This window comes from Triplophysa dalaica, chromosome 9, assembly GCF_015846415.1.
Source record: "Triplophysa dalaica isolate WHDGS20190420 chromosome 9, ASM1584641v1, whole genome shotgun sequence".
NCBI classification, from domain to species: domain Eukaryota; kingdom Metazoa; phylum Chordata; class Actinopteri; order Cypriniformes; family Nemacheilidae; genus Triplophysa; species Triplophysa dalaica.
This window is the reverse complement of record NC_079550.1, coordinates 12,329,540-12,355,538: the sequence shown is the minus strand read 5'-3', so window position 1 is coordinate 12,355,538 and position 25,999 is coordinate 12,329,540. Positions and strand designations below refer to the sequence as shown.

The 25,999-nt window shown below is 38.3% G+C and overlaps 2 protein-coding genes across 5 annotated transcripts in view; both read right to left on the bottom strand.

Moving 5' to 3' along the window:
* Positions 1-4,372: 4,372 nt before the first annotated feature.
* Positions 4,373-17,527, bottom strand: ttc12 (tetratricopeptide repeat domain 12). The gene is made up of 20 exons (XM_056757191.1): positions 17,496-17,527; positions 17,243-17,273; positions 16,978-17,055; positions 16,757-16,877; positions 16,570-16,629; positions 16,140-16,211; positions 15,978-16,038; positions 14,921-15,109; positions 13,293-13,362; positions 12,702-12,790; positions 12,187-12,355; positions 11,612-11,701; positions 10,866-10,929; positions 10,629-10,763; positions 10,316-10,408; positions 10,147-10,215; positions 9,398-9,499; positions 6,821-6,920; positions 6,486-6,711; positions 4,373-4,873 (listed from the first exon to the last, which is right to left on the bottom strand). Exons 6-20 carry the CDS (start codon positions 16,176-16,178, stop codon positions 4,804-4,806), a joined length of 1,566 nt encoding a protein of 521 aa, XP_056613169.1. The 5' UTR covers positions 16,179-16,211; positions 16,570-16,629; positions 16,757-16,877; positions 16,978-17,055; positions 17,243-17,273; positions 17,496-17,527; the 3' UTR covers positions 4,373-4,803.
* The window catches only part of si:dkey-103g5.4 (uncharacterized), a 25,041-nt gene continuing 16,557 nt past the window's right edge, over positions 17,516-25,999 (bottom strand). For 3 of the 4 annotated variants that reach the window (XM_056757187.1, XM_056757188.1, XM_056757190.1), the window contains 11 exons: positions 24,402-24,527; positions 24,013-24,202; positions 23,680-23,820; positions 23,542-23,601; positions 22,499-22,615; positions 22,045-22,196; positions 21,859-21,945; positions 20,363-20,509; positions 19,161-19,316; positions 18,850-19,004; positions 17,526-17,659 (listed from right to left, as the gene is read on the bottom strand). In XM_056757187.1, coding sequence (XP_056613165.1) covers positions 17,656-17,659; positions 18,850-19,004; positions 19,161-19,316; positions 20,363-20,509; positions 21,859-21,945; positions 22,045-22,196; positions 22,499-22,615; positions 23,542-23,601; positions 23,680-23,820; positions 24,013-24,202; positions 24,402-24,527 — 1,335 coding nt within the window. In that variant the 3' untranslated portion in view covers positions 17,526-17,655. Of the gene's footprint in view, positions 17,660-18,849; positions 19,005-19,160; positions 19,317-20,362; positions 20,510-21,858; positions 21,946-22,044; positions 22,197-22,498; positions 22,616-23,541; positions 23,602-23,679; positions 23,821-24,012; positions 24,203-24,401; positions 24,528-25,999 lie in introns of all 4 variants that reach the window. The other variant, XM_056757189.1, reaches the window with a different exon arrangement.

Here is a 25,999-nt window from a genome sequence, read left to right as displayed (position 1 = left end):
ACGCTGTAGAAGAATTCAGTAAAGTCTCGATTGTTTCGTAATCTTCTCACATTGGCAGGAGTAAATGAAGATTGAGTCCACGTACGTTTGCTGGGTTCATGAGTAGCTCGAGCCGGTCTGCGATCTGGAGGATCTGATGCGAACAGCCTCAATGTCTCAGAAGGTGAATGAGTTCCAGACTGCCTGACAGGACTATGATTGTTCTCCTCAGAGACGTGAAATGTATTCGGAGGCTTTGTCAGAAGGAATCGTAGATAATGTAGATAATTCTTTTAACTGACCAGGGAGTTTTGGAGCCTCTGCTTGTGTCGAAAGGGCTGGAGGAGCAGTAAATGAACGTTGAGGGTGCTTCATTAGAATCCTCTTATCACCCGTCGTACTTGCTTCCTCAGCCGAGGTAAATGAGGATTTAGTAAAGGCCATTAATTTGCTTAGCAAAACTGAAAAATTATCTGTTTCATTACGTATCTCAATAGCAGAGCTATTACATGTTCTGGCTTCAGTAGACTCCTTTGTACAAAGAGACGATGTTTGAAGTAAACGTCTGTCAGAAGATAAAGAATCTTGAGAAGTTGGGAAAATGTCATTGTGAGGTCGAAGATCGCTTGTTTTCAGACGATAAAAGAAGCTGGTTGTTAAGGTTTGGAAGAAAGAAGTTCGCTTAATGTGATGCTTTTTAATTGATTCGGTTTGAAAAATCAATTTACATTCTAGTGAATCTCTTGCAGGAGTCAGATATCAACCGCAAGGCCGAAAATCGCTTTGTCACTTGCATTTCGCCAGGAGTATTTAACATGTTCGGAAAATAATTAAATGTGTAGTCAGGAGTCTTTGTAGGGGTTACCCTTTAAGTGGAAAATAAAAACATTGAGTCTGGGTGCACCCCCAAAATGGGTGTTGGTTCATTGGTTTAAGCATTTCTGCTGCTTTCTGTCATTAGATTAACTAACACTCGGCCTGTTGCGAGATAGATTCCTCTGCTTTTTCAGCTCCCCTTCAAATCTCCTTTTTGGATATTTTTTTTCATGTGCACTCACTGCAGTTAAAAGTCCTGTGGGTTGCGGGACTGTGACATGCATAACGGTGGAATGGATTTTATTTACTGGACCCTCATCTGTTTGAATGGGTTTCTGCGAGTGCTCTGTTCTAAACAAAACCAAAGTCCAATTTTCACTCCTGTTTTTGCCTTGGCTTTCCATGCTCTCATCTGACTCCCCGAGGTTATCAATTACTGCCGGATCAGAGGCAGATAGCAAAGGAATGCCATTCATGGGTGAGAAAGAAATAGAGTCCAAGACCGTTTAATTCACGCTTTTCAGTGGAGCGTGAAGAAAAGCAGAGATCTTTTCCCTGCCTCCGGACAAATGAGCAGAAGGTGTCATGGTGTCATTCATCATCGACTTAAATTCAGCCTCACTTGAGGGGCGAATACCCCCTTCATCATTAGAAATCAATAAGAGATCTCTGTCGGACTGAAGATTCTTCTCTGCAGTGCTGTCTTTCTTCAAGAAAAGTAGATCCGTGCCATAAGTTGAAACAAAGCTTGTATCGTTCTGAGTAATTGCATTTTCATCAGTAGTTGTTGTAACGTTTCCCCTTTATGTGGTGTATGGAACAAATCTGTCTCTGGAGAACTGAGTACAGCTACAGTTAGATGAGCGGGGCGTTTGGTGGAAGCTTTTTCATCGTAGCGTTTGGAGTGGGTTTGGTCTTCATTCGGCACAGTGGATCTCAAGGTTGTGAATTCATTTTTCATGGACGGATAGCCTTGCAGGTCCTCCTCTTTAACACTGACTGGAGAAAGGCAGAGTTGCATCTTTTACTGCAAGCGTATGCATGAAATACACATAAACACAGCCAATGTAAAACGGGTCAAGAAGCAATAAAAGTTTACGACTAAACACATCAAAAACGTATAGTTGCACTATTTGAATGATTGCTTATGCAAGTTAGGTCGAAAACAGCAAATACAAGTGAATTGAAAGGACTTTTTTCCCCAAGGCTAATGAATAATTGTTAGCACTTTATTTTTCAGTCCTCTTTCCCATATACATACTATGTACTTGTTATAGTAAATATTATAACTGGGTAAAAACTAGGTACTAAACCTGAACCTACCCCTAAACCTAACCTTGTCCCATGTGGTTACTTTTAATTATCCAGTTCTTTCTTAGGTTAGTACACTGTAAGCATTCTATAGGTACATGTACTGTCAAATGAAGCACAACCAAATAATTGTATATGAGCATAAATAAGTATTATGTGTAAAAATTGTGCATTTTAATTTTTTTGACTCTGGAATGCTAATTTGTTGTAAAGTTAGAGTTAGACTACCTGATATCATTACTCTTTATAATAAATATGTAATACAAGTCATGCACTGTAAAATTGATCTGATCAATCAAATAATAAATTACTTATCACATACTGGATTTCTTTATTCTGATAAACACAAAGAAAGATTTTTGGAAAAATGAAAGCAACTGACATTTCTGGGACTTCGTTGACTTCCATTGATAAAATTTGATAATTTGATATTTTGTAGGAAAACGTAAATTGTAGGAAAAATATTCAGGGCACTTTTGACAATTGTCATTTTACGTTTTCCTACAAAATATCAAATTATCAAAATATCAATTTATGCAATAATTTTTCTGACTGTGGTAGTCTATGTTATGTCAGTTGCTAACATTTTGCAAATGTCTTTTTTTTCACTTTATCAGAACGTATAAATTTATACAGATTCGGAACAACTTCTGGGTTAGTAAATGATGACATAATTTTCATTTTTGGGTGGGATATCCCTGTAACTTCCATCCATCCATCCATTTTCTACCGCTTATCCGAACTACCTCGGGTCACGGGGAGCCTGCGCCTATCTCAGGAGTCTTTGGACATCAAGGCAGGATACACCCTGGATGGAGTGCCAACCCATCGCAGGGCACACACACTCACTCATTCACTCTCGCACTCACACCCTACGGACAATTTTTCCAGAGATGCCAATCAACCTACCATGCATGTCTTTGGACCAGGGGAGGAAACCGGAGTACCCGGAGGAAACCCCTTAGGCACGGGGAGAACATGCAAACTCCACACACACAAGTCGGAAGCGTCCCTGTAACTTATCCAAATTAATTAATACACTTCAACTTTCAATATTTTTTTACAGCGAAATAAATCTCTGGATAGCGAATTTATTATAGTTGCATTTGTATTTGTTTGGTATCATTCAAAATCATCTAAATAAAATAATTTAAAAAATGAAGTAAACACCTGAGAGTCCAAAAATGACCAAAATAAAACAGATCCCCATACTTAAGCTTCTTCATTGGGCTCTTTAGAGGCATAGATATAACATAATAAAGTTTTGTGAAATGTACCACACAGACATCTGTCCCAATAGGACTCACATAAAGCTCAGCGGTATCTGTGCTTCACCTTCCTCTCTGGCCATTTATAAACAGATTAGATTACTGACACGCAAACATGAGCAATCTGAGGAAAATAAAAGGGATTTGTGTGTCAGTCAATACATCATCACTGTCCTCATGTTTGACTGGTTATCATTTTCATGCTTGTAGCAGCTCACATGAGCTATCATGATAAGGTAGATTGATTCATCCATTATTAAACATATGCATTATGCATTATTTAGATAAGGTTGAAATTCAGTGTACAGAATGTTGATGAGATTTTACTTCCGGTGCCAATTCATCTTCATATGAAATTAAACTTTAGATTAACACAATTTGATTTACCGATATTTATTAAGGTCTGATATGTATGTCTCTGAGGGGTTAGTTATCTGTAATGTACAATTTTGAATAATTGTATAATAATTGAATAAAATTGTCCATAATACTGTATATTGCATAAATTGTAAACAAACAATGAGCACGCAATACATGCTCAAGACTACATGCTTTTGATAATAGAACTATCGCCCAAAAAAATTCACAACGTTTGCCCACCTTCGTAGCCTCCTGAAATTGAAGCGTAGCGTTGCGCGTAAAAGCAGAAATTCTTTCAACATCACATGGTGTCTTAAAAACTCACCACTAATGTGCAAGAAGCTTCAAGAGATGCGAGACTTGGACCTCACGGTCAAACACATCCATCTAGCATGTATTTACATAGAAAAACAACGGGAAAGCGCCCTGCATTGGAATGAAAAAAGACGTTCTGTGTGAACCGCTCCTGATTCGGTGCTTACCCTTTACTTAACCCTTGTGTGGTGTACATATTTTTGTACTCAGCCAGTGTTGGTGGGTCTAGCAATATAACAATATTATAATGTTTTTTCTTCGAACGCTTTTTATAGCTATCAAGTCTGTAAAGATGAGCAGGCTTACCACAATAATCTTCAAATGCAGTTTTATTAATCATTTCCATTCAACACATGAAAGCTGCCGTTAATCCATTTATCAACAAACAGAGAGCGGTGTAATCAAAGCAGCACACTTGCCAAGTGAGTCATTTAGGATGAAAGGAAATTGAAACATTGTGAATATCGTCCTGGGGCAACATGTTCTCTACAACAGCAAATAACAGAGTCACATGTCAGTGTGGATTCTCTCTAATTAAAATGAAAACAGGAAACAGCTGCAAAATCAAGATAGGCCTTAAGGATAATTTGTGACCTCACTTAAGATCGTAGCTGCGAAGTGAAGGGCAGCATCCATTATGTGTGTGTGTGTGTGTGTGTGTGTGTGTGTGTGTGCGTGCGTGTGAGTGTGTTTGCATGCATGCCCTGAGTTATGAGGTCATTGACTGAAGAAGCAAGCGAGCGAGGGTAGAGGCTCATGTGATTAATCTCACACAGGAGTGAAGGATCTCTAAACCATGGAGCTCCCTGAGTTTCGCTATGTGCCTGAAAAATCAAAACAGAGATTTATCAAATCGATGCAGATCCCTCCCAGTTTGGCCACACAATGAAGTCTAACAAGTAAAATATAAAACCACAGCTAATGCAAAACAAGCATGAAAACATCACCCAGGGTTTGCTCTGCATATAAATGAAATTCATCTGGTGTGAGTGATATCTTTGGCAGCGTTTTTGACTTGTATTATTTTCTATCCCGAATGTCTTTTTTTAGTCAGCGTTTTGATCTCAAAGGTATGCTCGAAGGAGCGTTACAGCTAAGAACCTGAAAGCTCATGAAAGATGAATGTTGTACGATTTTGACTCCTTGACAAAGTGTCGGATTGTCCTTGTTGCTTGCTGACTCGGAGAATATAAAATGCTCAGCTAAATTGTGGACCACTTTTCTGAGGCCTGAATGTTTGGACATGAATAAGACATTTTCATCAATTAAAAATGAAAGCCAAAAACTGATTAAAACTTGAAAATAGTGGAATCTGTAAATATTTAAAGGGACTCGCATCCATAAATGTGCCTATTAACAGTTGTAAAATAACAACATTTCGGCTTTTAAAGCATTCAACCATATCTAAACAAAACGGACAATTTTCAGGATGGTGATGCTGATAAATGGTTAGATGTTTGGTTAATGTTGTTTAAAGTGATAGTTCACCCAAAGATGAAAATTATGTCATCATTTACTTTCCCTCTTGTCATTTCAAGCCTGTGCGATTTTCTTTCTTGCGCAAAACACAGAAAATATACTTTGAAAAATGTTGGTAACCGAACACCCATTCATTTCTATTGAATGGACACAAAACTGATGTAAGAAAATTTGGTTTCGTCTTTACTTGGTTACCAGCTTTCATTAAAATATCTTCTTTTGTGTTCTGCAGAAGAAAAGAAAGTAATTCAGGTTTGAAATAACAAGAAGATGAGTAAATGATGTCACACTCATCATGTCACCGCTGCAACACCTAAGATGATTTTATTTTCTTACACTTCAGATCAGAGAACTAGTATACTGTGCATATGTGACCCTGGATCACAAAACCAGTCTTAAGTAGCACGGGAGCATTTTTGATTAAAGACAAAAATACATTGTAAGGGTCAAATTTATCGATTTTTCTTTTATGCCAAAAATCATTAGGATATTAAGTAAAGATCATGTTCCATGAAGATATTTAGAAAATTTCCTACCTTAAATATATAAAAACATGATTTTTGTGAGTGAATTGCCCTACAAAAGTGCGATTGATCAACAACTACAAAGGCAATTTTCTCAATATTTAATTATATTTTGCACCCTCAGATTCCTAAGTTTTAAACGGTTGTATCTCAGTCAGATATTGTCCTGTTCTAACAACTCATACACCAATAGAATTCTTATCTATTCAGCTTTCAGATTATGTAATAATCAATTGACCCATAAGACTGGTTTTGTTGTCCAGAGTCACATATACAAAGTATCCAAACCCAAGTAATATTGTCGGGTGAATTAAATAAAGACATTATATTTTCAACTTGTTCCCAACAGAAACATCTACATTGGAAAAGTACATCAGCATGACTGGTAGTCAATATAATATAATAGATGAAGGCAATTCTGACTTCATTATACCTGGGCTCTGCTTTGCACAGCTTCCCAAGGGTAATGGCTGCATTCTGCTGGACGGCCGTTCTCTTGGCGTCCCCAGCAGCATGGCGTAGCAGCAGTGACACGCAGTCTGTGCCCAGGAGGTTACTAGCAGCTTCATCTGCTCCCAAGCAATGGCCTATACACAGAGCTGCATTCCCCACTACCACCTCATCAATACTGCCAAGAAGTTTTCTCAATGTGTGCAGCCCTGAATGAACAATGTGCAGCACGGACGCACACACAAAGTCACTGTAAGGCCACAGAACTTAACATCTTATTCCTTGAAATGCTCTGTCCCCCCACCCCTCGGAACTCACTCTTGTCAAGCTTAACCAGCTCCTCACAGGCCTGTGGCATAGACGCAGTGCAGACTGCCAGGGCTTTAATGGAATATCTGGAGCTCATCTCTCCTCCTACCTGGATGAACGCACACAAGCAAACTTCAGTTAAAGCCCCATTTCACACATACTTACTACGCTGAATAGACCGGCATTCAGCAAGTCTGTACCTGAAACTTAGTGAGCTGCATCGCTGCCCATGAAGGCAGTTGATCTGAAACGCTTAGAAGGATACAGTTCTTCAACCAAAAATGAAAATTCTGTCATGAATGACCTAACCTCAAGTAATTCCAAACCTGCATAAATGTCTTTGTTCTGTTGAACACAAAGAAAGACATTTAGAAGAATATTAGCCAGTGACATTTCTGGTGTAGTCAAAAATTGTAGTCAAAGGTGCCCTAGAACAGTTATTTGACACAATAAGTCATAATTCAGAATAATATATTTTTATATATTTTGTTTAACAAAAATATTTAAATATGATATTTATTTCTACAGGGGTTGTCAATGATGCCAAAATCTCAGTTGCTAACATTTTGCAAAATATCTTTCTTTGTGTACACGCAAACAAAGGAATTTATTCAGGTTTGAAACTACTTGAGGATGAGTAATTGATAACGGAATTAAAAATTTTGGGGGACTTTCCCTTTAACTAATATTAGATAGCAGCTTTGCATGCCACACTTGCAGTATAAACATATTTGTGTGCTAACAATGCGATGTGTTCTGCATCTTATCATTTTATATTTGACTGTAATTTTAATGTTGCTATTTAAGTTTCCAGTTAATAGTTTAAAGACCTTTATTTAAATAAAAGTAACTTTTCAAATTTTTTGTATATTTGTTATTAGTTCACCGTCAAAATGAAAATTCCGTCATCATTAAGCCGCCCTCTTGTCATTTCAAGCCTGCCTTTCTTTCTTCTGCATAACACAAAAGAAGATATTTTGAAAAAAGTTGGGAACAGAACAGCACAGCCCCCCATTCACAATGCAAGTGAAAGGGGGCTGTTAACAACATTCTTTAAAACTTCTTTTGTGTTCTGCAGAAGAAAGAAAGTCATACAGGTTTGAAATGACAAGAGGGTGAGTAAATAATAACAGACTTTTCATTTTTAAGGTTAGCAACTCATTTTGTCAATTCTTTTTTCTTGGCTGAAGGCCGAATACAAACAAAATTCAATTAATTTTGCCAACTTCACTATTACATCAATTGAATAGTCAAAATGAGCTTTCCAAAGATCCAAATTGCAATTGAAAAATATTCAACATTAAACTTTTAACATTCCAGCAGACATACCAAATTAAACAATATATATATATATATATATATATATATATATATATACATATCAAAAGGATTATTAGCAACACCTGTTCAGTTTCTCATTAATTAAATTATGGTGGTGGTGTAATGGTGTGAGGGAATGTTTACTTGGCACACTTTAGGCCCCTTAGTGCCAATTGGGCATCGTTTAAATGCCACGGCCTACCTGAGCATTGTTTCTGACCATGTCCATCCCTTTATGACCACCATGTACCCATCCTCTGATGGCTACTTCCAGCAGGATAATGCACCATGTCACAAAGCTCGAATCATTTCAAATAGTTTTCTTGAACATGACGATGAGTTCACTGAACTAAAATGGCCCCCACAGTCACCAGATCTCAACCCAATAGAGCATCTTTGGGATGTGGTGGAACGGGAGCTTCGTGCATCCCACAAATCTCTATCAACTGCAAGATGCTATCCTATCAATATGGGCCAACATTTCTAAAGAATGCTTTCAGCACCTTGTTGAATCAATGCAACGTAGAATTAAGGCAGTTCTGAAGGCGAAAGGGGGTCAAACACAGTATTAGTATGGTGTTCCTAATAATCCTTTAGGTGAGTGTATATGTATATTCTAATAACCTTATTGAGATGTCTCTATATTGTCTGTTTGATTTAAGTGCTTTATAACAATTGCTAAATAAGCCAAATATACTCAGCATTTTTTTTCATAAATGTTGATTTCACCTCAGAAGAGATTTATTACCCAGAGTCACATGGATTGCTTTTACAATAAAAGAATGTGCTTTTTGGAGCTTCAAAAACGTGGGCACATCAGAGTGCTAAAGTCAAATATGGTTGTGTGTCTCGTGACTAGCTGTCATACGTTTCATGGCTAGTGAGGTCTGATGAGAGAATTTTTTATTTTCTGCCTGAACCATTCCTTTAAATGTTTTATGCATTAAAATACCTAATAAGCTTTCCTGTAGCTCAGTGGTTAGAGCATGGCGCTAACAACGTTAAAGTCGTGGGTTCGATCCCAGGGGATTGCACATACTTAGAAACAATAATGTATAGGAAAATGCAATGCTTTGGATAAAAGCGTCTGCCAAATGCATAAATGTCGTAAAATTTTGTCCAACTACTTATGTGGCAAGCAGCCATGTTAATAAGCAGGATATTGTGCAGTCAGCAGGTCATCGCCATAACCTGATCGCCCCGTTGGGATTTATTCTCCGATAAAGACCAGCTGACCGTACATTATCCTTTAAATACAGACTCTACCTTCAGAATCTTCAGCAGTCTCTTCACTATCCCGTTCTGCACGACTTCCTGAGTGGCGGCGCGAGACGTTGGGAGGAGGACACTCAGCAGACCTGCCGCTCTCTGAAGCCGCAGACAAAACAAGATAACGTGTTTAGCACTCTATCTCCCATCATTAGAAAGGATGGGATGTTTCACAAGAGAATTAGGCTTTGATCCTGCGTATTTTGAGGCACCTTGTCAACCCTGTCGTCTCATTACTACACAGAAACTTCACCACGGCATAAACCGTCAGCTTCGATTAAATATAAAGGGAAATAAAGACAGCATTCGTTCACCTTAATTGTACTCTGAGAAACAGCGTGACTGGAGCGATATGAAGCGCCAAGACAGCGAAACCCAAGCAAACAACCTGGAGCCTGATTTACATAGTCTGGGAAAACAGTCTCTGGGTAAGGGCCCGGGGCTGCTACAGTAATCATTATGTAAATGCTTCCTTGCATGCAAAGTGCTTCTCTTGGGATGTTAAAATGTTATCTATAGTAAATATATTTAAAAACCGAACTTGCATTTCTCATCCTGTAAAAGCCACACTGTATGGTGCCAAGTCATTCTGTGCTCCAGCGATCCCAATAAGCAGGGCTCCAAAAAAACCAATAAACATTTAAATAATCCATGAACAGAAATGAACAGTTCAGACGTTAGCTCTCCAGTTGTCGAGGCTTGAGTTAAAGCCAGGCGCTGACCCTGCTAAAATGAATTTGACATACTGTGATAATGCCTCCTTGGGAATCGCTCAGCAGTTCCAAGCACCTGCTGCTGGCCAAAACAGCATAATCCTGTTGAAAGAAAACCAAAATGGTCTCTGACATTCCTGTTTCACACGATTGTAACTTACGGATGAAAAAAAAACACGTTCTGCTAATGTGTTGGCTTTACCTGGGTCACTTGACAAGGATGTGAGGCTACGTTGATCATCAAACCCAGGAAGGGATAAAGGACACATCTCCACTCACAGCCAACCTGGCGCTCCTGCGACAAACACAGTGCTTTATCTCGACAGCACCGGAAATTAAATTTGTGTCCGCACTTTTAGTGTCTGTGGGAAATAGCTGTTTCACACCCCATGCCGCAAGATAGCAAAAGAGAAAACTAACTTTCAAAATGTCATGCATTTTTCAGTAACGTTCAAGGGCGGGGTTTTCGGAAGCTTGGTTGTGACGTAAAAGGATATGATCTGAATTGGTCTTACCGTGGTTTGGAGAAAGCATATCCAAAATTCGGAACGATTGGCCAGCTTAACTCCAATGACATCATCGAGAGCCAAACGTCCGATCACAGAGATTAAGGAGGCTAGCGTCTCGTGGTTGGCCGTCCCAATGTTTGACTGAAATTAAGAAGTTTTAAGTAAGCGTGAGAAAAACAGCACTTGGCAAAAATGTGGATCATTTTAGAAGCCACTGATGCTTTAAGACACGTAATACATCACCAGCAGATGCTCGAAAGGAAGGGCAAATATGGCTATGAATTTTTCCCTCAACTGAATTTTAAATCTGAAAAAGACAAAAAAATAAATAAACAATAATTAACTTCTTAAACAACAAAGCCCTACTGTGCAGCCTTTTTTCTAAAATCCTCAGATAACCCACTTGCTTTAGTGCACATGGAGCCTTTGGGGCAAGATCTAAAGCCTTTTATAATGCAGTGAGCAGTGATCCAAGCAGAGCTGGGGTTTCAAATCTCCCACTGCTGACTCGAGACACGGCTAACCATCCTTACCTAGAATCCAGAGACTGGGACTGAATCTGCTGGACACTTTTCATAGACTATCTATCAAACGATTACATTTTCATTTTCTATTGTCCACAAAGATGCTTGATTTTCCAATCCCATCTTCTGGTCAGCGTGAGCTTTTTACTGCGTCTTTAAAATGGCGAACGACTAGAAACGTCGAGAGGCCGATCTCTCTCACTGAGGATTGTTGAACGTGATGGATTGTTTGTTCTTAAATGTGTTCACGTTTCGTTCTCAAGAGGCCCGAGCTGTTGAGCTGAATGAATTTGAATGTGCTCTCGATTTAATACGTGCGACTATGATGTATGGGGATCTAATGGGCTCTCGGGTGGGTCGTGCCCAGGATATCATTAAAGGATCCTTTCTAAGACTCAGATGCGGATATTCATCAACTGGAATGACGTGGAATACGCAAAGGCCAAATGTATTAAGTGTGCGTACTTGTTTTCTGCAGCCAAGCTCTCCAGAACAGCCAGCGCAGAGGCTGAGCTCGTATCCCGGCGAATGCGGCCCATCAGGGCCTCTGCCGTTCTACAGGGGACAGAATGCATTCATTATGAGGCTTCATTAAAAGAACTTTAATAAAACATGCTTTAACAGTAGGAGACCTTCTACATGCTAGCTAATGAGATGCTCCACAGACACCAGAAACACCAAACTCCCTCTAGCCTTGTAAACAACTGAGAAGGCTGAGATGAAATTGGCATTTTAATGTTTTGGAAATATCAATCTTTTACAAGCAAACCCGTTTTTTTGCTGTATTAAATCTGTAATACTGTTTGGAAGTTATGGCAAAGCTACACAACGATCATTCTTAAAGAACAATATTTTATTTAAACTGATTAATAATTAAACAATATAAACATGGAGCATCTTCAAAGTAGGACTTTATGATAAATGGATCTTTCACTAATGAAGTATGCTCCGGGTATCCACTTTTATCACTACCCTACATCTAAAATGATACCATTCTAACCTCCTCTATTTGCCCTTGCAATCTAAAAATGCATAGGTACCGATATAAATCCAGGTTGTTGATGACCAAATCCCGTCCGTGCCGAGTCTGTGAGTACATTCTGAGCAATTCCAGGCATTCCCGATGTATGTCATGTACCGGTGATGCCAACAGCTGGACAATGTATTCTCTTGCATCAGGACACTCCATTAGCATCAGTTGGTTTTGCTCTGAGAAGGAACACGGTTACAGAATGGATTTAATGAAGACAAATGCAGATTTAGCCGTGCAGTTAATGAGAATATAACTGAAGGGTACAAACTACTCGCTAAAGAGACTTTTAATGTGAGAGGCGATAACAATTACACTGCTATTGGGCAGGAAAAGGATAAACTGATATCGACTTGGATGCAGACAATTTCACGAATCCTCATTAGTTTAAAAAGGGGATAAAAAGCAGAACCGGATCAAGTGCTGTCGGTACATTTAAGTTGTCCAGAGGGAAGCACTTTAAAAAGAACAAAGGAATATGCGAAAGCTATTGCTATTCTTTCTCTCTATTTTGTGTCATCTTACCGTTTCCATCACAAACTGTCCTCCATAGTTTGATGACAGACAAGCATAGATCCACCGCACACGGTTCTTTTAAATTCTGTGAAAGACAGCTAAACGCAGAAGATAAATAAACAGAAGTCCCTCACCGTATCTCATCTACATGTGCAGTCAATGAACATGTTTAAAGATGAGACAACAACCATGCAAAACCATTAATCAAACAGCAAATCTTCAAAACATGCCTATAAATCACCGTCAAATACAGACAGACACTTCTGGTGATGGAAAGGGAAATCCTACACAAACCAGGATCATACAGCTGAGCCAAGATCACATATCTGCTTTTCAAATGTATTCATTATTTTGGGACAGATCAAGACAACCGATAAGAGGAGAGACAGTTATTTGATCAATTTTGTGGATGTAATCCATCAAATTTATAGACTAAGCATGCACACTTCATGATCATGTATAATATTTAATGCCCTATGCACAAAGCTTCTTCTGGCGCAGTTTCTAAGCACCATTACACTGTGTTATATAAGCCATTTCCGAATGTTCAAAGTACACCGTGACCACAAACTGTCAGGTTGACTTCTTTAGCAACCTTACCTCCTTTCAATGTTTTTTCCATTAATGACACTGAAGCCATTGTTTAATCTGAATAATGTCTGCCCGGTACCTGTAAGAGACAGCAGATAATGTGTAGTGAGAGCCATATATCATCACAGAACCACTGTCGCCAGACTCAGACACACAATACCTTTCGGTTCAAGGGCAAAAGAGCGGGTGGGGAAAATGAACAAAAGCTTGTGGTAAAAAAGTGTCCCCTTATCTACACAAAAACAGTGCTTATTCTTTGGAAATTCCAAGAAATTAGTTCACAAAGAGCCTTTTAGAAAGCTCACCTGTACCAAACACTGCCAGAAAGCTTTCAGTCTTGGAGAGCTTTCAAGATTAAGCGATACAGAAATGTGTGTAGAGGCCACACTGTACCTGTAAGATTACTTTAAACACTTAACACAAACAGCTTTAAGGACGAGGAAATACTCAAGAGAGAGAAGGAATGAATTAGGTCAAGTTGGCCTTGAAGCTGGATTTAGCAAGTTTTTTCTAAGGTTACCTGTTGATACTGTACTTACAGTAAATGAGGCTTTTATAGGTTGGTTCTTATAAAATAAAGAAATTCTGTGACATTTCAAAGCACTCAAAGATGATGAAAAAGTCATTAAAGAGAGAACAAAAAAGCTACCTGTCTTCCAAAACGAGAATGTTTCCATTTAAATATATTTATTTTTTTAAATCGTTACAGAGAAGAGAATAATCATACTAACTGATAATAAGTCATCCATATTAATTTTATTTTGTGACACAGTCCTAAGGTTCAGTTTATGAAATTTAACCACATGTAGTGGTGAGGTTGTGAACAGCAACCAATTGCTCGATCCACCCCTCCCCTCCCCTTCAAAGCACTACGGCGGCTGACACAGAACTAAGATGTCGTCATGTTTTCGCGTCTTTGCTGAAGGAGATAACATATTTATGAAACACACTCTGTAAAGCAGTTTTTCTACTTAGGACTACTAAAAAAACAACATAGTGAATTCCATGTACGTGGACCTGCGGTGTATGTAGATAGAAATAGCTCATTCCACGGTAATACAAACATAACGCTTCATTACGTAAGGTCTTTATACACCTCTGAAGACAAAGTTGTGTATATTATATTGCATTTCTGTCAATAGATCCTCCAAAAAATAACACATTGGATCTTTAAAAGGTTTTGAAAAAGGTTTGAGCCCTGATCTGTTCGTGCTGTATATTGACACACAATCAAAACGCAGCAGATGCAGAAAAACCTGAAGGGTAATGCAAACGGTCACTAATAGAGTCTAAAAGCCTCTGAACCTGCGTCATGATACGAGCTGCGTCTGTCTCTGAGGCTGATCATGAGGATTAGTTTCCTCATCATGAACTGCAAATGAACCATAGAGCAGGATCAATGAGCCCGCCGCGCAAAATTCCTCACTCCTCTCCTCTCTTTATCGATCCAGAGCCCGTGAAATATCACTCTGCCCGCTGAAACAACACTGAGTAAACCGAAGGCAAATTTCACACGAATCTGAAGTTCGACGTCGTGTCATGAGCATTTGTTGGGTCTACTGTTCCAAAAATTGCTGCAGGTTAGGGTTCAGTGACAAACAAAAAAGAAGGGCTCAGAATTAATCGTGTGAACTTACAGTCTTTAATAGCCCGTGAGAGCAGCTCCAGTCCACCGCAGTAGTAAAGATTGATCTCATTTGGTCTGCTGAGCTTTTTCAGCAGATCTGGAATTGCTGTGTACTGCTCTGTTCCATCCCGAAGCTCTTTCCAAGCCACCTGTTCCTGCAGTGCCGCCTTCTCATCTGTATCCACTTGGGCCATATAGGCTATTGCAATGGTGATTAATCCATAAAGGTTAAATTTTTCATACGAAATTAATCTATAGAAATGCATAGTGTGTTTGAACATAATGCTGTTTTTCTACTGGTATAGTTAGAAGTGAAAGTAGCAAGTGTTTTAAACCATCTGACATTGTCTGTAACCATGACAATGAGAGAACACTATTTTATTACCATTAGGAGATGCTTTATTGAAATCAATCTAGACAGACACGAAAAGCTTTCTAACTCTACTATGTTGTTTTTAAAGGGACTGTTCGCCAAGAAATGAAAAATCTGTCATCATTTATAAACTCTCTTGTCATCTGAACCCTGTGTGAATTTCTTTTTTATGTAGAACATAAAAGAAGATATTTTGAAGAATGTTTTTAAACGTACAACGGTGGTTACGTTTTTGACAAATGACAAGAGGGTCAATAAACGATGACAGAATTTTTAGGTGAACTATCCCTTTAACATTGTTTGTTGTAAGGCATGTTTTTATAATGCTTTATACTAGACCTTGCATTTCTTACTTTAGATCTTCCAGAGACGTTGAAAGAAAGAGAGTCGCATTTCACGTGATTCATGGAGCATTCAGATAGTTCCAGGAAGGTATATGTTTTCTCTTTAAATGCTTTATTTTTTTCAATTTTTTATTCATTATATGACGTACGTCTTTAAATGGTTTAAAAGTTTGTCAAAATCGGTCTGTTTAGCCGCAGCGCCATGCGTTTCTAGTAACTTCCGGGAACTATTTTATTGAGGACATCCATGAACCGCCATTGCTGTGAATTTTTTTTCCATTGGAGTCAACGGCGTAGACGCAACTCTCTCTCAATGCCTCTGAGATCTTCATAGCCTTTTCAGATCTTACCTTTGACCATGGTCTCACGCTGCGGCTCTATCTCTAAAATCTTTTGATAGCATATTTTAGACTGAGGATGACACAAAACAAACACAATAAAAAAGAGAGAGTGGAAAAGGTATAAGGTAAGACATGTACTGTAAAGATACACTTAAAGTGAACGGTACTTACCTCTGAGAAGTTCTTGAGCGCCGAGTATGATTTTCCCATGTGTACATATGCTTTAACACATCTCCCATTGCACTGTGAAAAGAAATTACATATTCATTAGTTAAATTAAAAACAAAATATTGCTTTGAAGAAATGCAGCATTCAGTACATTAGATTTTCATTTAAGCCAAGCAATAAATAAATAAACAACCAAATACATACTTGTTTATGACTTTTAAAAAGAGACGCTTTTTGGCACAGCTCAGGGGAAACTTCGCTAATTTGATGTATCTAATTTTGTAATGCAGAGAATCTACAAAGTTCAATGGACGCCGCTCAACTGCAATCTGCTGTTCTCACCGAACAAGAGAAGATCAGGAACTCTCTTCCATAGCTGACATTGAAAAATGAGGGGGCATTTCTCTGACCTCTTTCCCACTGTTGTACTCACCCTCAAAGCCCACTCGCAGTCACTTATGGCCTCCTTATATCTCTTCAGTTTGATAAAGGCCTACATAATAGATCAATGTATGAGACAAAAACACAAGAGACGTAGCTCCTATCAGTTTTCGTCCAATTCAGCTATTTAGAGTTGCAGAGATTGTATTGAAATACTGAAGGGTAAGCATGTGAAGCACCTGAGCTCTATTTGTGTAGAGCGTCTGCACGTCTCGCAGCTGGTCCAATCCTTCGCTGTAAAACCTAACAGCTGTTTCGTAGTCACCTCGAGCGAACGCTTATTCCCCTTTTCCCTTAATACTGCGGGTCAAGTGGGGACAGAGAAACTTAGATGTTGCAATGGAGAACGCAACCAGCCAAAGCAGAAATTCATTTTCACTCTCAGGAATCACGCCCCCACCATTAGCCTTGTCCTCGTTCATCTTCCGTCTGTGTCGTCTCTCCTCAGCATCTTTTTCTAATAGTCTCATGAAGTTCTCTGACGATTGAAAAGACCCAATGTAACATTTATCATAAAAGAGAAGTGAAGATTAAGGGAAGTTGTGTTGATATATGATTTACAATGCTTCTGTGGCAGACGTTCAAGTTTTATGTTAGACACCAAATTATTCAGCAGTTAAAGAGAACTGTCGACGGATGAAAAAACAGAGCAAGTGGACCCCTACCTGGATTTTGGCTTGAGTCATCCTGGAAGGTCTACAAAAACAATAAAATAAGAACATAACATAACATCACGTGGAAATAGATGGATAAGAAAACATAACCTGGATTTTACACATATTCATATTATTCTCATTATTAGTTGGTCTAACCCCAAAATGCCACACCTGATGTATGGAATTGCTTTATTTACAACAAAATACTAAACAAAAGCGTAAGAACATGATTCACACATATGTATAGAATGGTGATTTGTACCAGTGGCCTAATTTCAGATGAGGGATTTGTGTTTGTAACACTCTTATTGATCTTGGATGTACATGCTTCCTTCAGTTCCAGAGAGGCGATTAATTGATCGGCATTTTCCAAAGCTTCCTCCTGACAAGACACATCGCTCGATTTTAACCCCTTCACCAGCTCATCTGTGACACAATAATGTTACAATTTAGTTATTATCTTAAAGTGCAAGAACTTGTAAATGTTGTGAACTGAAGCTGACTCGACAGCGTCGCGTCGCTTGCGTAACGTAGCAGACAGGCTTTGTTAGTTAGAACAAAGATAAACAAACAGCACTTACTTATTTGGTCAACATTCCTCAAAAACCTTTCGAAATCGTCGCTGTCTTGTAAAGTCATGCTGATAAACGAACAGAAAAAGTTACGGAGAATTTACTAAATGAAACCCGGAAGTCTTGTTTAGAATTGGGTACGCGTAACCATAGCAACAGGACTCGGAGTTTTGAGCGCCCCCTTTCGTCTAAAGAATATCTAATCTATCCATATTTTACTACCAATTTAAATTATTTTAAATATAAAATAGTAATACAGATTTTCTGTAGTATATGCGATGTTAAGAGAAGGGTCATTTTTTTAAATTATTAAAATATAATATTAAAAATCACCGTACAATATCACCCTTGCTGTGGTACACAAGGACAAAACCGCGCTTATTCTGTCATGAAACATAACTTTTAATTATTTTTAAAGACAACTGTAAACAGCCAGAAGGGTAGTTTATGTTAAGGGTTTAGGACAGCTGAAGGTGACCTTGTAGATTCATGAATATGAACACCAACTCAGGAGCGATTTAAAAAGAGACGTAATTAAACATGAAAATGTTTTACTGGTCGTTTCTAAGCCTTGTCATTACACCAGATAAACATACTTTATTGGTCCCGGGGGGGCAGGGGGAATTCAGGCACAAAATAGCAGCAATATCAAATGTACTGTATTGTATATAGCACAAAAACACAACAATACATAAACACAGCTCAATAAAACAACAGTACAAGCAATATGGAGTACAATGCTATATATGGGTATATTACAGTTATCTAGAAAACAAGATTTGGAAAATTGCATTTTGAGAAATGTTGATAGTCTTACAGTTAACAAGCAAAAGTTCAGCATCTGAATTATTACTACATTAGACGGAATAGGTGCTATAAAAAAAGTTGTTGAATCTTTTTTTGCAACCACAATAATCCACTAAACCAGGGCCCAAGGATCATTATTATCCGAGACTATAAGCCAATTCTCTTTGAAAGGCAGATTTAACACTGGGAAAGGCAGCGCTGTTCAAAGTCAGACTATGATATACAGTATGGGCTCACAGAGGTGCGGGGTCTTGGCTCTCAGCACCGTCGTTGAGTGACAGGTCAGTGTTGAGGTGGCTGATCTCTAGGCTCTTAGAAGACTCCCTCAGGAGACTCTCGACTTGGCGGAACACTGAAGCCTCCCTGTATTTCTGCAAACGCTCCAGAACCTCCTGGCAGAGAACACCAAGCATCCAAAATCTCACACTAACGCAATAATTACTGCTGCCACATCAATCGGATCCTGCAGCATCTGCTACATCCCTTTGAATTACTTTGCAATGACTTCTGAGGAGTGAAGGGCAAAAAGTCAAAATAATTTAACTTACATCCTCCGGGCCGGGTTTATGTACTCTTTCCAGCAGAAGAGCGTCAAGAGCTGTGTCAGACTCAGAGCTCATACTATATCCTGTCCTCCCATCCTTCGCACTATGAACGCGTCCCAGTCTCGCATTGAACAGCTCATTTAGAACCACCTGTAGAACCTGGAACCAGATACCAATAGTAAAGTCCCCGTGAACAGGAAGTTGCGGTCGTTTTTACTAAACAACCGTAAGTCGGAAATCGGACACCCTGCCTTTAAGGTAGGAAGTGCATTTTCAGATTTTAACTAAAGATTATGAGGGCACATGAATTCAATTTATAAAATATTTACAATGAACGCTGTAATGTTTCATGAAAAAGTAGGCATCGTAATTTTCTAATTCACTGGGACTTTAAAAGTGGGATTTAACGCTGTTTCATGCATTCTGACTTTATAACAATGTTAAACGTGCTGGTTTCTCATGCTTAACATGGTAAACTTGTCATAAAACGAGTTGGACGTGTGTCAAACTGAGTCATATATCTGCGTTTTGTTGGCAATGTGTGCATATGTGCTTTAGCTCGGTCCTCCCTCCTGCACGCGTCGTATGCTTTAAAAAATAATCGTACAGGTTGATCCGTTTTATAAATGTGATCAAACTGAAGACTCTAGGGATGTTTGAAGGGTCATATACAATTCTGTAAGTACTCAAGATTAACATGAGGTTTGCAGAAACTGTCTGAGTTACGACCACTCTAAAGTCATTGACTGAAAACCTTGTCATCCACTTTGGATCTGGTTCTCAAGTTCAACTCAATGACCCAGAATAGAAAATGTATTAGTTTGGGTTTTACGGAGGGTTTTAAGTAAAATGTGAAATTGCATTGAAAGTTCATGACCCTATTCATTATTTGTTCCACTAAAGGCTAAGTTCATTCAGTATTTACCCCCAAAAACTGTATTTGACTCTTTCTTCTGTGAAACACAAATAAGATATTTTGAGAAATGAGTCAGTGGTTTTGTGTCCATACAATGGATATCAATAGGGGGCAATTTTTTACCAACATTCTCCAAAACACCTTTACTCGACGTCTGCAGAAGAAAGAAGGTCAAGCAGGTTCGGAATGACATGAGAATAAGTAAATGATGAATATTCAGGTTTGGGTGAACTATCTCTTTAATAAAGGTTCTTATACAATTGTTGTTTGCAGTGTTTGCATATCACACCTTGTAGAAAGCTCTCTGGAAGGCAGGAGTTGAGTCAGTCCTCATCTGGCCAGTAGAAATGTGTGCGGCACAGTGCATCAGCAGCAGAGAGAGGCCGCCCACCGACTGCAACCTCTGGATACGAACAAAGAGAGTTTTCTCTCCCTCCTGAAGACACAGGAGGTGATAAGTGAACAGGGGTTTGTAAGAGTGCTTAACATGAATTAATTATCACTCACCCAGTGACTGACAAATGAGAAAATTTAACCTCATAGCAGCCCTACTAACTATGAGGCCACTTAAATCACAGGAGAAATGCTGTTAATTATCACAGAACATTTTTGTTAATTAATAGTACCTTTTTAGAATATTTACTTGATATATTTATATCATTTAATATACATTATATCTATTTAAAGATATGCATTTTGGTAAAATAACATTTTTTTATCACAAATTTATCAAGATAATAAAAATGTATGCAAATTATTATGTTAAGTATTCACATTAAACTGAATACTAATGCTTTAACCTATAACAATAGTTGAGAAAAATTATAGTTTTAAGAAATAAGACAGATTTTCAATCACAGCTTTCTTGTCATGCTGTCAAGTCTTTCCCATTGCTGTTGGGTGTTAATGCCACACCTGATGTTTTATTTTGTTAAATTCAAAAGACACTGGACTGGAATGGCCACAATACATGTATTAAAGTCCCAGTAAAATAAAATATGACAATGCCTATTTTTTCATAAAAAATATTTCAGCGTTTATTGTAAATAGTTTGTCAATGTGGGTTTTGACAATTTTTTAAGTTTGTGTGCACTCATAATCTTTAGTTAAAATCTGTAAATACACTTCCGTCCTGTAATGACTATCCATCACAAATGATGTGTGTGAGACGGCTTGGGCGGGGCATCCGTTAACTCCACCCCTTCAACTGTCAGTCTGCTGCCAGTTTCCATTTTTATACACACAGTCACACAGTTTTATAAATCCAATCAAATCTCGTGAAAGACGAAAGCCACACCCAAAAATTTTTTTTATTAGAAATTCCATTTCACTCGTCAAAGTACGGAAATAAAAACGATTGCAAATTCCGGTTCACAGGAACTTTAAAGGCAAAACTGGCGTGGTGTAAGTATAATACAGTATAAATCTTTTTACACAACCCATTAAAAGCTATAATTCGCAACATGCAATTGGTGTCAGTTGGTATTGGGATCCTTCAATTTCTAGAAAGGATTTTACTACATAATATTTGAATATTTATTTATATAGTGTATATATATTAATTTTTCATTCAATGCACTGTACACTTTAAATGAATCATACTTTTGTATTTATCTGCTGAAAACTATTTTTGTAATTTTTGGAGCACATCTGCGGTACCATAAGCTAACACGCATGGACTAAAAGCCACAAAACTGCTCATTTAATTTTATGGTGGTTTTTTTACAAGTCCCATGGATCCCCAATGAAACAACAAGCTCTATAAATGAATCGCTCTATATATACCTGATAATAGAAGGAATTGCAGAAAGCATTGTTGTGGTAAGCATTAAAAGGGAGACTGGATGCCAACTGCAGTTTTATCGCCGGGATCTGTGGTAAAAAAAAACACATCTGAAAACAAACTTCAGACTCATTAATAATCTACTACAAGCCAACATAAAAGTATGAGTGCGAGAGACAGATCGAGACCATTTGATGTGAGTGCAGATGCTGAAGAAGAAACTGTCCGTGCTGGTAGAGCAAAAGCTCTCGTGGGTTGAGGGTATCAGAGCTCACTTTATTTAGCTCTCCCTCACACCTCCACTGCGCATCCAAAAAGTCCATAAATGACCTTCCTGTCCCTGATTAAAATGCACACACACTCATTAAAATCCACTTCAACACACTCACAAACCTATCAAATACACCACATCATCTAGTGAGAATCTGTCATTGGTTAATTATTCAAATTGTTGTGTAATCAAGCCACAACACTGCAATTAAACCCAAAAGAAATCACTAAAAATAAAGTTAACATACAACTTATTACCCCACTGACATGTACGTGACGGTTCTCATGGCTTTAAGTTGTTTATTGCTACATTAATGACAGTTTTGATGAGTTCAGATTGCATGTTTGTAGTGGTGATAATTGGATCCTGACCTGAGGACTGGATCTTCAGCAGGCCCCTATCTCCGGCACTGTCCCTGAGCTGCTGCTCCACTTCTTTCATCAGCTGGAACAGAGGAGATAACCCTAACAGTTTGGACCAGTCTTCCTCTGAAAATAAATCAAACATAAAGCTTGAACACAGGACAGTCAGAAGTTCCTCAAAAGACCAAATAATGTAATATTGTGTATTGGCAACAAGCAGAGCATTAAGAACTCAATCAAAATGGTAAACCAACATCTTTACAACGTATTTACCTTAGGTGAAAAAAGTAAAACAGGAAGAGCTTCTAGACCATTAAATCTTTCAAAATGGTCAATGACTAGATTTTCGGCATGCTACTAAGGGGTTTCATAAAAATGTGCTGTTTATTTTACTCAAAAGTCACTGAATGCAACTGTAATGTGTCAGAGGAGAACTGGCCCTCCTGGCTGAGCCAGGTTTCTCCCAAGGTTTTTTCTCCATTTTTTAATCTTTGGAGTTGTGGTTCTTTGCCATTGTTGCCATGTTGGCTTGCTCACCGGGAGATTGCTGATATTATATGAACTTCTGCCAATTCCATTAACATTGCTTTTATAAGGATGGTCCTCTCTGTTTAGACTTTTTACACTTAATTTTCCTCTTTTGTGTTTTCTTTTTCATGTAAAACTGCTTTAAAACATGCAACATTGTAAGAAGTGCTATATAAATAAACTTGAATTTAATCAAATAATGTGTTTAGGGTGGTTTCTAGAGCGTTGCTGGGTGACCGCAATGATGTGAGTTTTTGCTCACTGGCATCAGTCAGAAGAGGCCATCCCAAGTTACCGAATACTACTAGCTAAGACGCTTCTGTGGTTTTCTGATCCCTACATATGGCTTGAGTTAATAATAATTATATCTTGTTTAACTATTTGATTAGTCATCTGATCAATATGATCTTGACTAGATCCTCAGGGCCAAAGCTCTTCTCCCGCTCTGAGAATGTCTACTAGGAATGTATACGTTTCACACACTGTTCCATTCAAAGCTCCCTAGTTAAGTTAAAAGGTCTGACCTGACAGCTTCGGGACACTCATGTGCGCTGGCAGCCCGGGTTCCTGGAGGGACCGTACATCTGAATGGAAGAAGAGAACATCATGTTGTGATCTAAAAGGAGGATGCCGGTGACGTCTTTGATTGAAGGCAGCTTTACCCTGGCTTTGGTTCAACGGAGATTTTCCCTGCATTTTCTTCATATAAGAAGAGTTTACGACAGGAAGAGAGGCCATTAAGACATTCTGTTTACTCATAGACAGATCTTTTATTAGATCTTTAAAGGACCGAGCGGAGACGCCTGCACAGTGGGGGACAAAAAACAACAGTTTCAGCAAATATATTTAACAACAGACACTGATTCAGTCCACTCTCTAAAAACAGTGTCCCGGTCGACACTTACTTTACTTAAAGATTTTTAAATTATTTTTAAATCACAGTACAAGACAAAAAAATAATTTCTATAAGGAACATATTAATGAGAAAATGGTACCAGAGCTTGTCTGTCGCTGGCTGCTGGTCGATTGACAAAGTGCTTTATTTTCCTCCAGGAGCTGAACGAGTCTTTCCAGCAGAGGAAGGATTTTCTGCTGAGTCATGGCTACAACCTTCAGATGATTTTCGACACCCTTGGACTGCAGCATACCGACGTCCCTATACCAAAATGTGCCAGACGCCAAGGACTAGATGACAGAGAAGAGCCATCTCAGTACACTTCCAGACATCTTAATTCATTCCCAAGCTAAAGAGCTCTTCTTCTAAACAGAGCAAACACCTCTGAGGTTAACCAAGGGTATTGCTTTACAATTATCGGTCAGGGCCTGAGGTTATCAGTCGTGTACCGTGTGTTGTGAATTGTATGTCTCGCCTGCAGTGGGTTACCTGCGCGGTATCGGCGCACAGCTGAGAGAGCTGACGGGCACAGTGAAGAGACGAAAGAACGGCATCCAGCTCGGCTTGTTTCTGCATTAATTGCTCCCACAGTTCCCACGCACTGGATTTCCCATCCTGCAATAATCACAACAAACCTGCATTATTCATACCTGGCCGCACTCCATCAAACCAGAAAATAGTTATGGAAGCGAAGCCACATTATTGCGATAGTAATGTGTAGCATAGACACATATCCAGATGTCAATGTATTGATTTGCTCGCCCAATGTAGTTATGAAAATATTGAACTGTCTTCAGCTCTCTATATGTTTCTGTCTAAGGGCGTGACTATTTTTATGTTGCATTTATTTTGTTTTCACTTGCACTACAAGTCGAAAGCTTGGATACAGACTTTTAATACTTAAAAGCCTTGTTTTTTACTCATTTCAGAACAATTTTCCTCTTTTTAGAGCAAACTGATAATACCACTCAGTAAATGTAATGCTATAACTCAAATTAAGGTAGGGGAATTATATATTGACCAAGAAGTCTTGATTGAAATCAAAGCTTTCTTATTTATGAGATTATGAGGACAACCAGCAATTTCCCCAGAGGGAAATTTCTCCATCCGAGATGCTTTATAAACACTGGAGTTCTCATATGTGCTTAATACTTTGCTGCTCTTATTGGTTAAAAATGTATTTTTTTTATAATTTACATAAATATTCATTTATCAAGACCGCAACTAGATTAAATGGAGAGCAAAAAGATCTCATATTTATCTGATGATAAAAACACCTTAACAACCTCACGTGTATCTCTGCTCCAGTTTTTGCTTGACTCATATTAAATCATTTATGACCCTGTTGGTGAAATCCTGGGAGGTCTTAAAATGTAATTATGAGATTAGAAGCATTAAGGTAAAGCCTTAAAAACAACGAAAATAGATACATCAATGTATAACAAATGTTGATATGTTTATCAATGTAAATGATAGATATGTAGTATGATAATTTTCGAGATAAAGTTTTTATTTTTAATATTGGAATTAGATATTTTAGTTTTTTGCAGAGAAAGCACTGAAAGTTGGCTTCTCATACATTCTCCTTATACAAATTTGTTTGACACAGCCTTACTCATTCATTATAAAAGACATCAAGGTTACATTTTCATAGAATGTTCTTTACATTATGTAAAAAACAGCCAATCACATATCCTCACAACCTATATGACGGTCTTTCTTCTAGAACACAAAAGAAGATATTTTTATAGAATGATGTTTACCTAAACAACGGTGGCATCCATTGACTTGCATTGTTTTTATGTCCATACAATACAAGTGAATGGGTACCGCCGTTGTTTGGTTACACACATTCTTCAAAATGTCTTCTTTTGTGTTCTGCAGAAGAAAGAAAGTCATATAGGTTTAAAATGACAAGATGTTGAGTAAATGATGACAGAAATTTCTTTTTTGGGTGAACCATTCCTTAAAATTACAATTCGGATATTTGTCAAAATACCAAATTGAGCAATCAAAAGTCAGAGGTTTCAACATAAACCCTTCTCAAACATCCCTCACCAAACATTAGAAATGAACTGAGCCATGCT

Bases quoted from the DNA above. Each gene is read 5' to 3' on its own strand.
- ttc12 (XM_056757191.1), bottom strand. From the start codon at position 16,178: ATGGGAAAATCATACTCGGCGCTCAAGAACTTCTCAGAG. The intron at 15,110-15,977 runs GTAAGATCTGAA...CCATTGCAATAG, and splicing joins GCGTGAGACCATGGTCAAAG to CCTATATGGCCCAAGTGGAT. The intron at 12,791-13,292 runs GTAAGGTTGCTA...TTCTGCGTTTAG, and splicing joins GGAAAAAACATTGAAAGGAG to CTGTCTTTCACAGAATTTAA.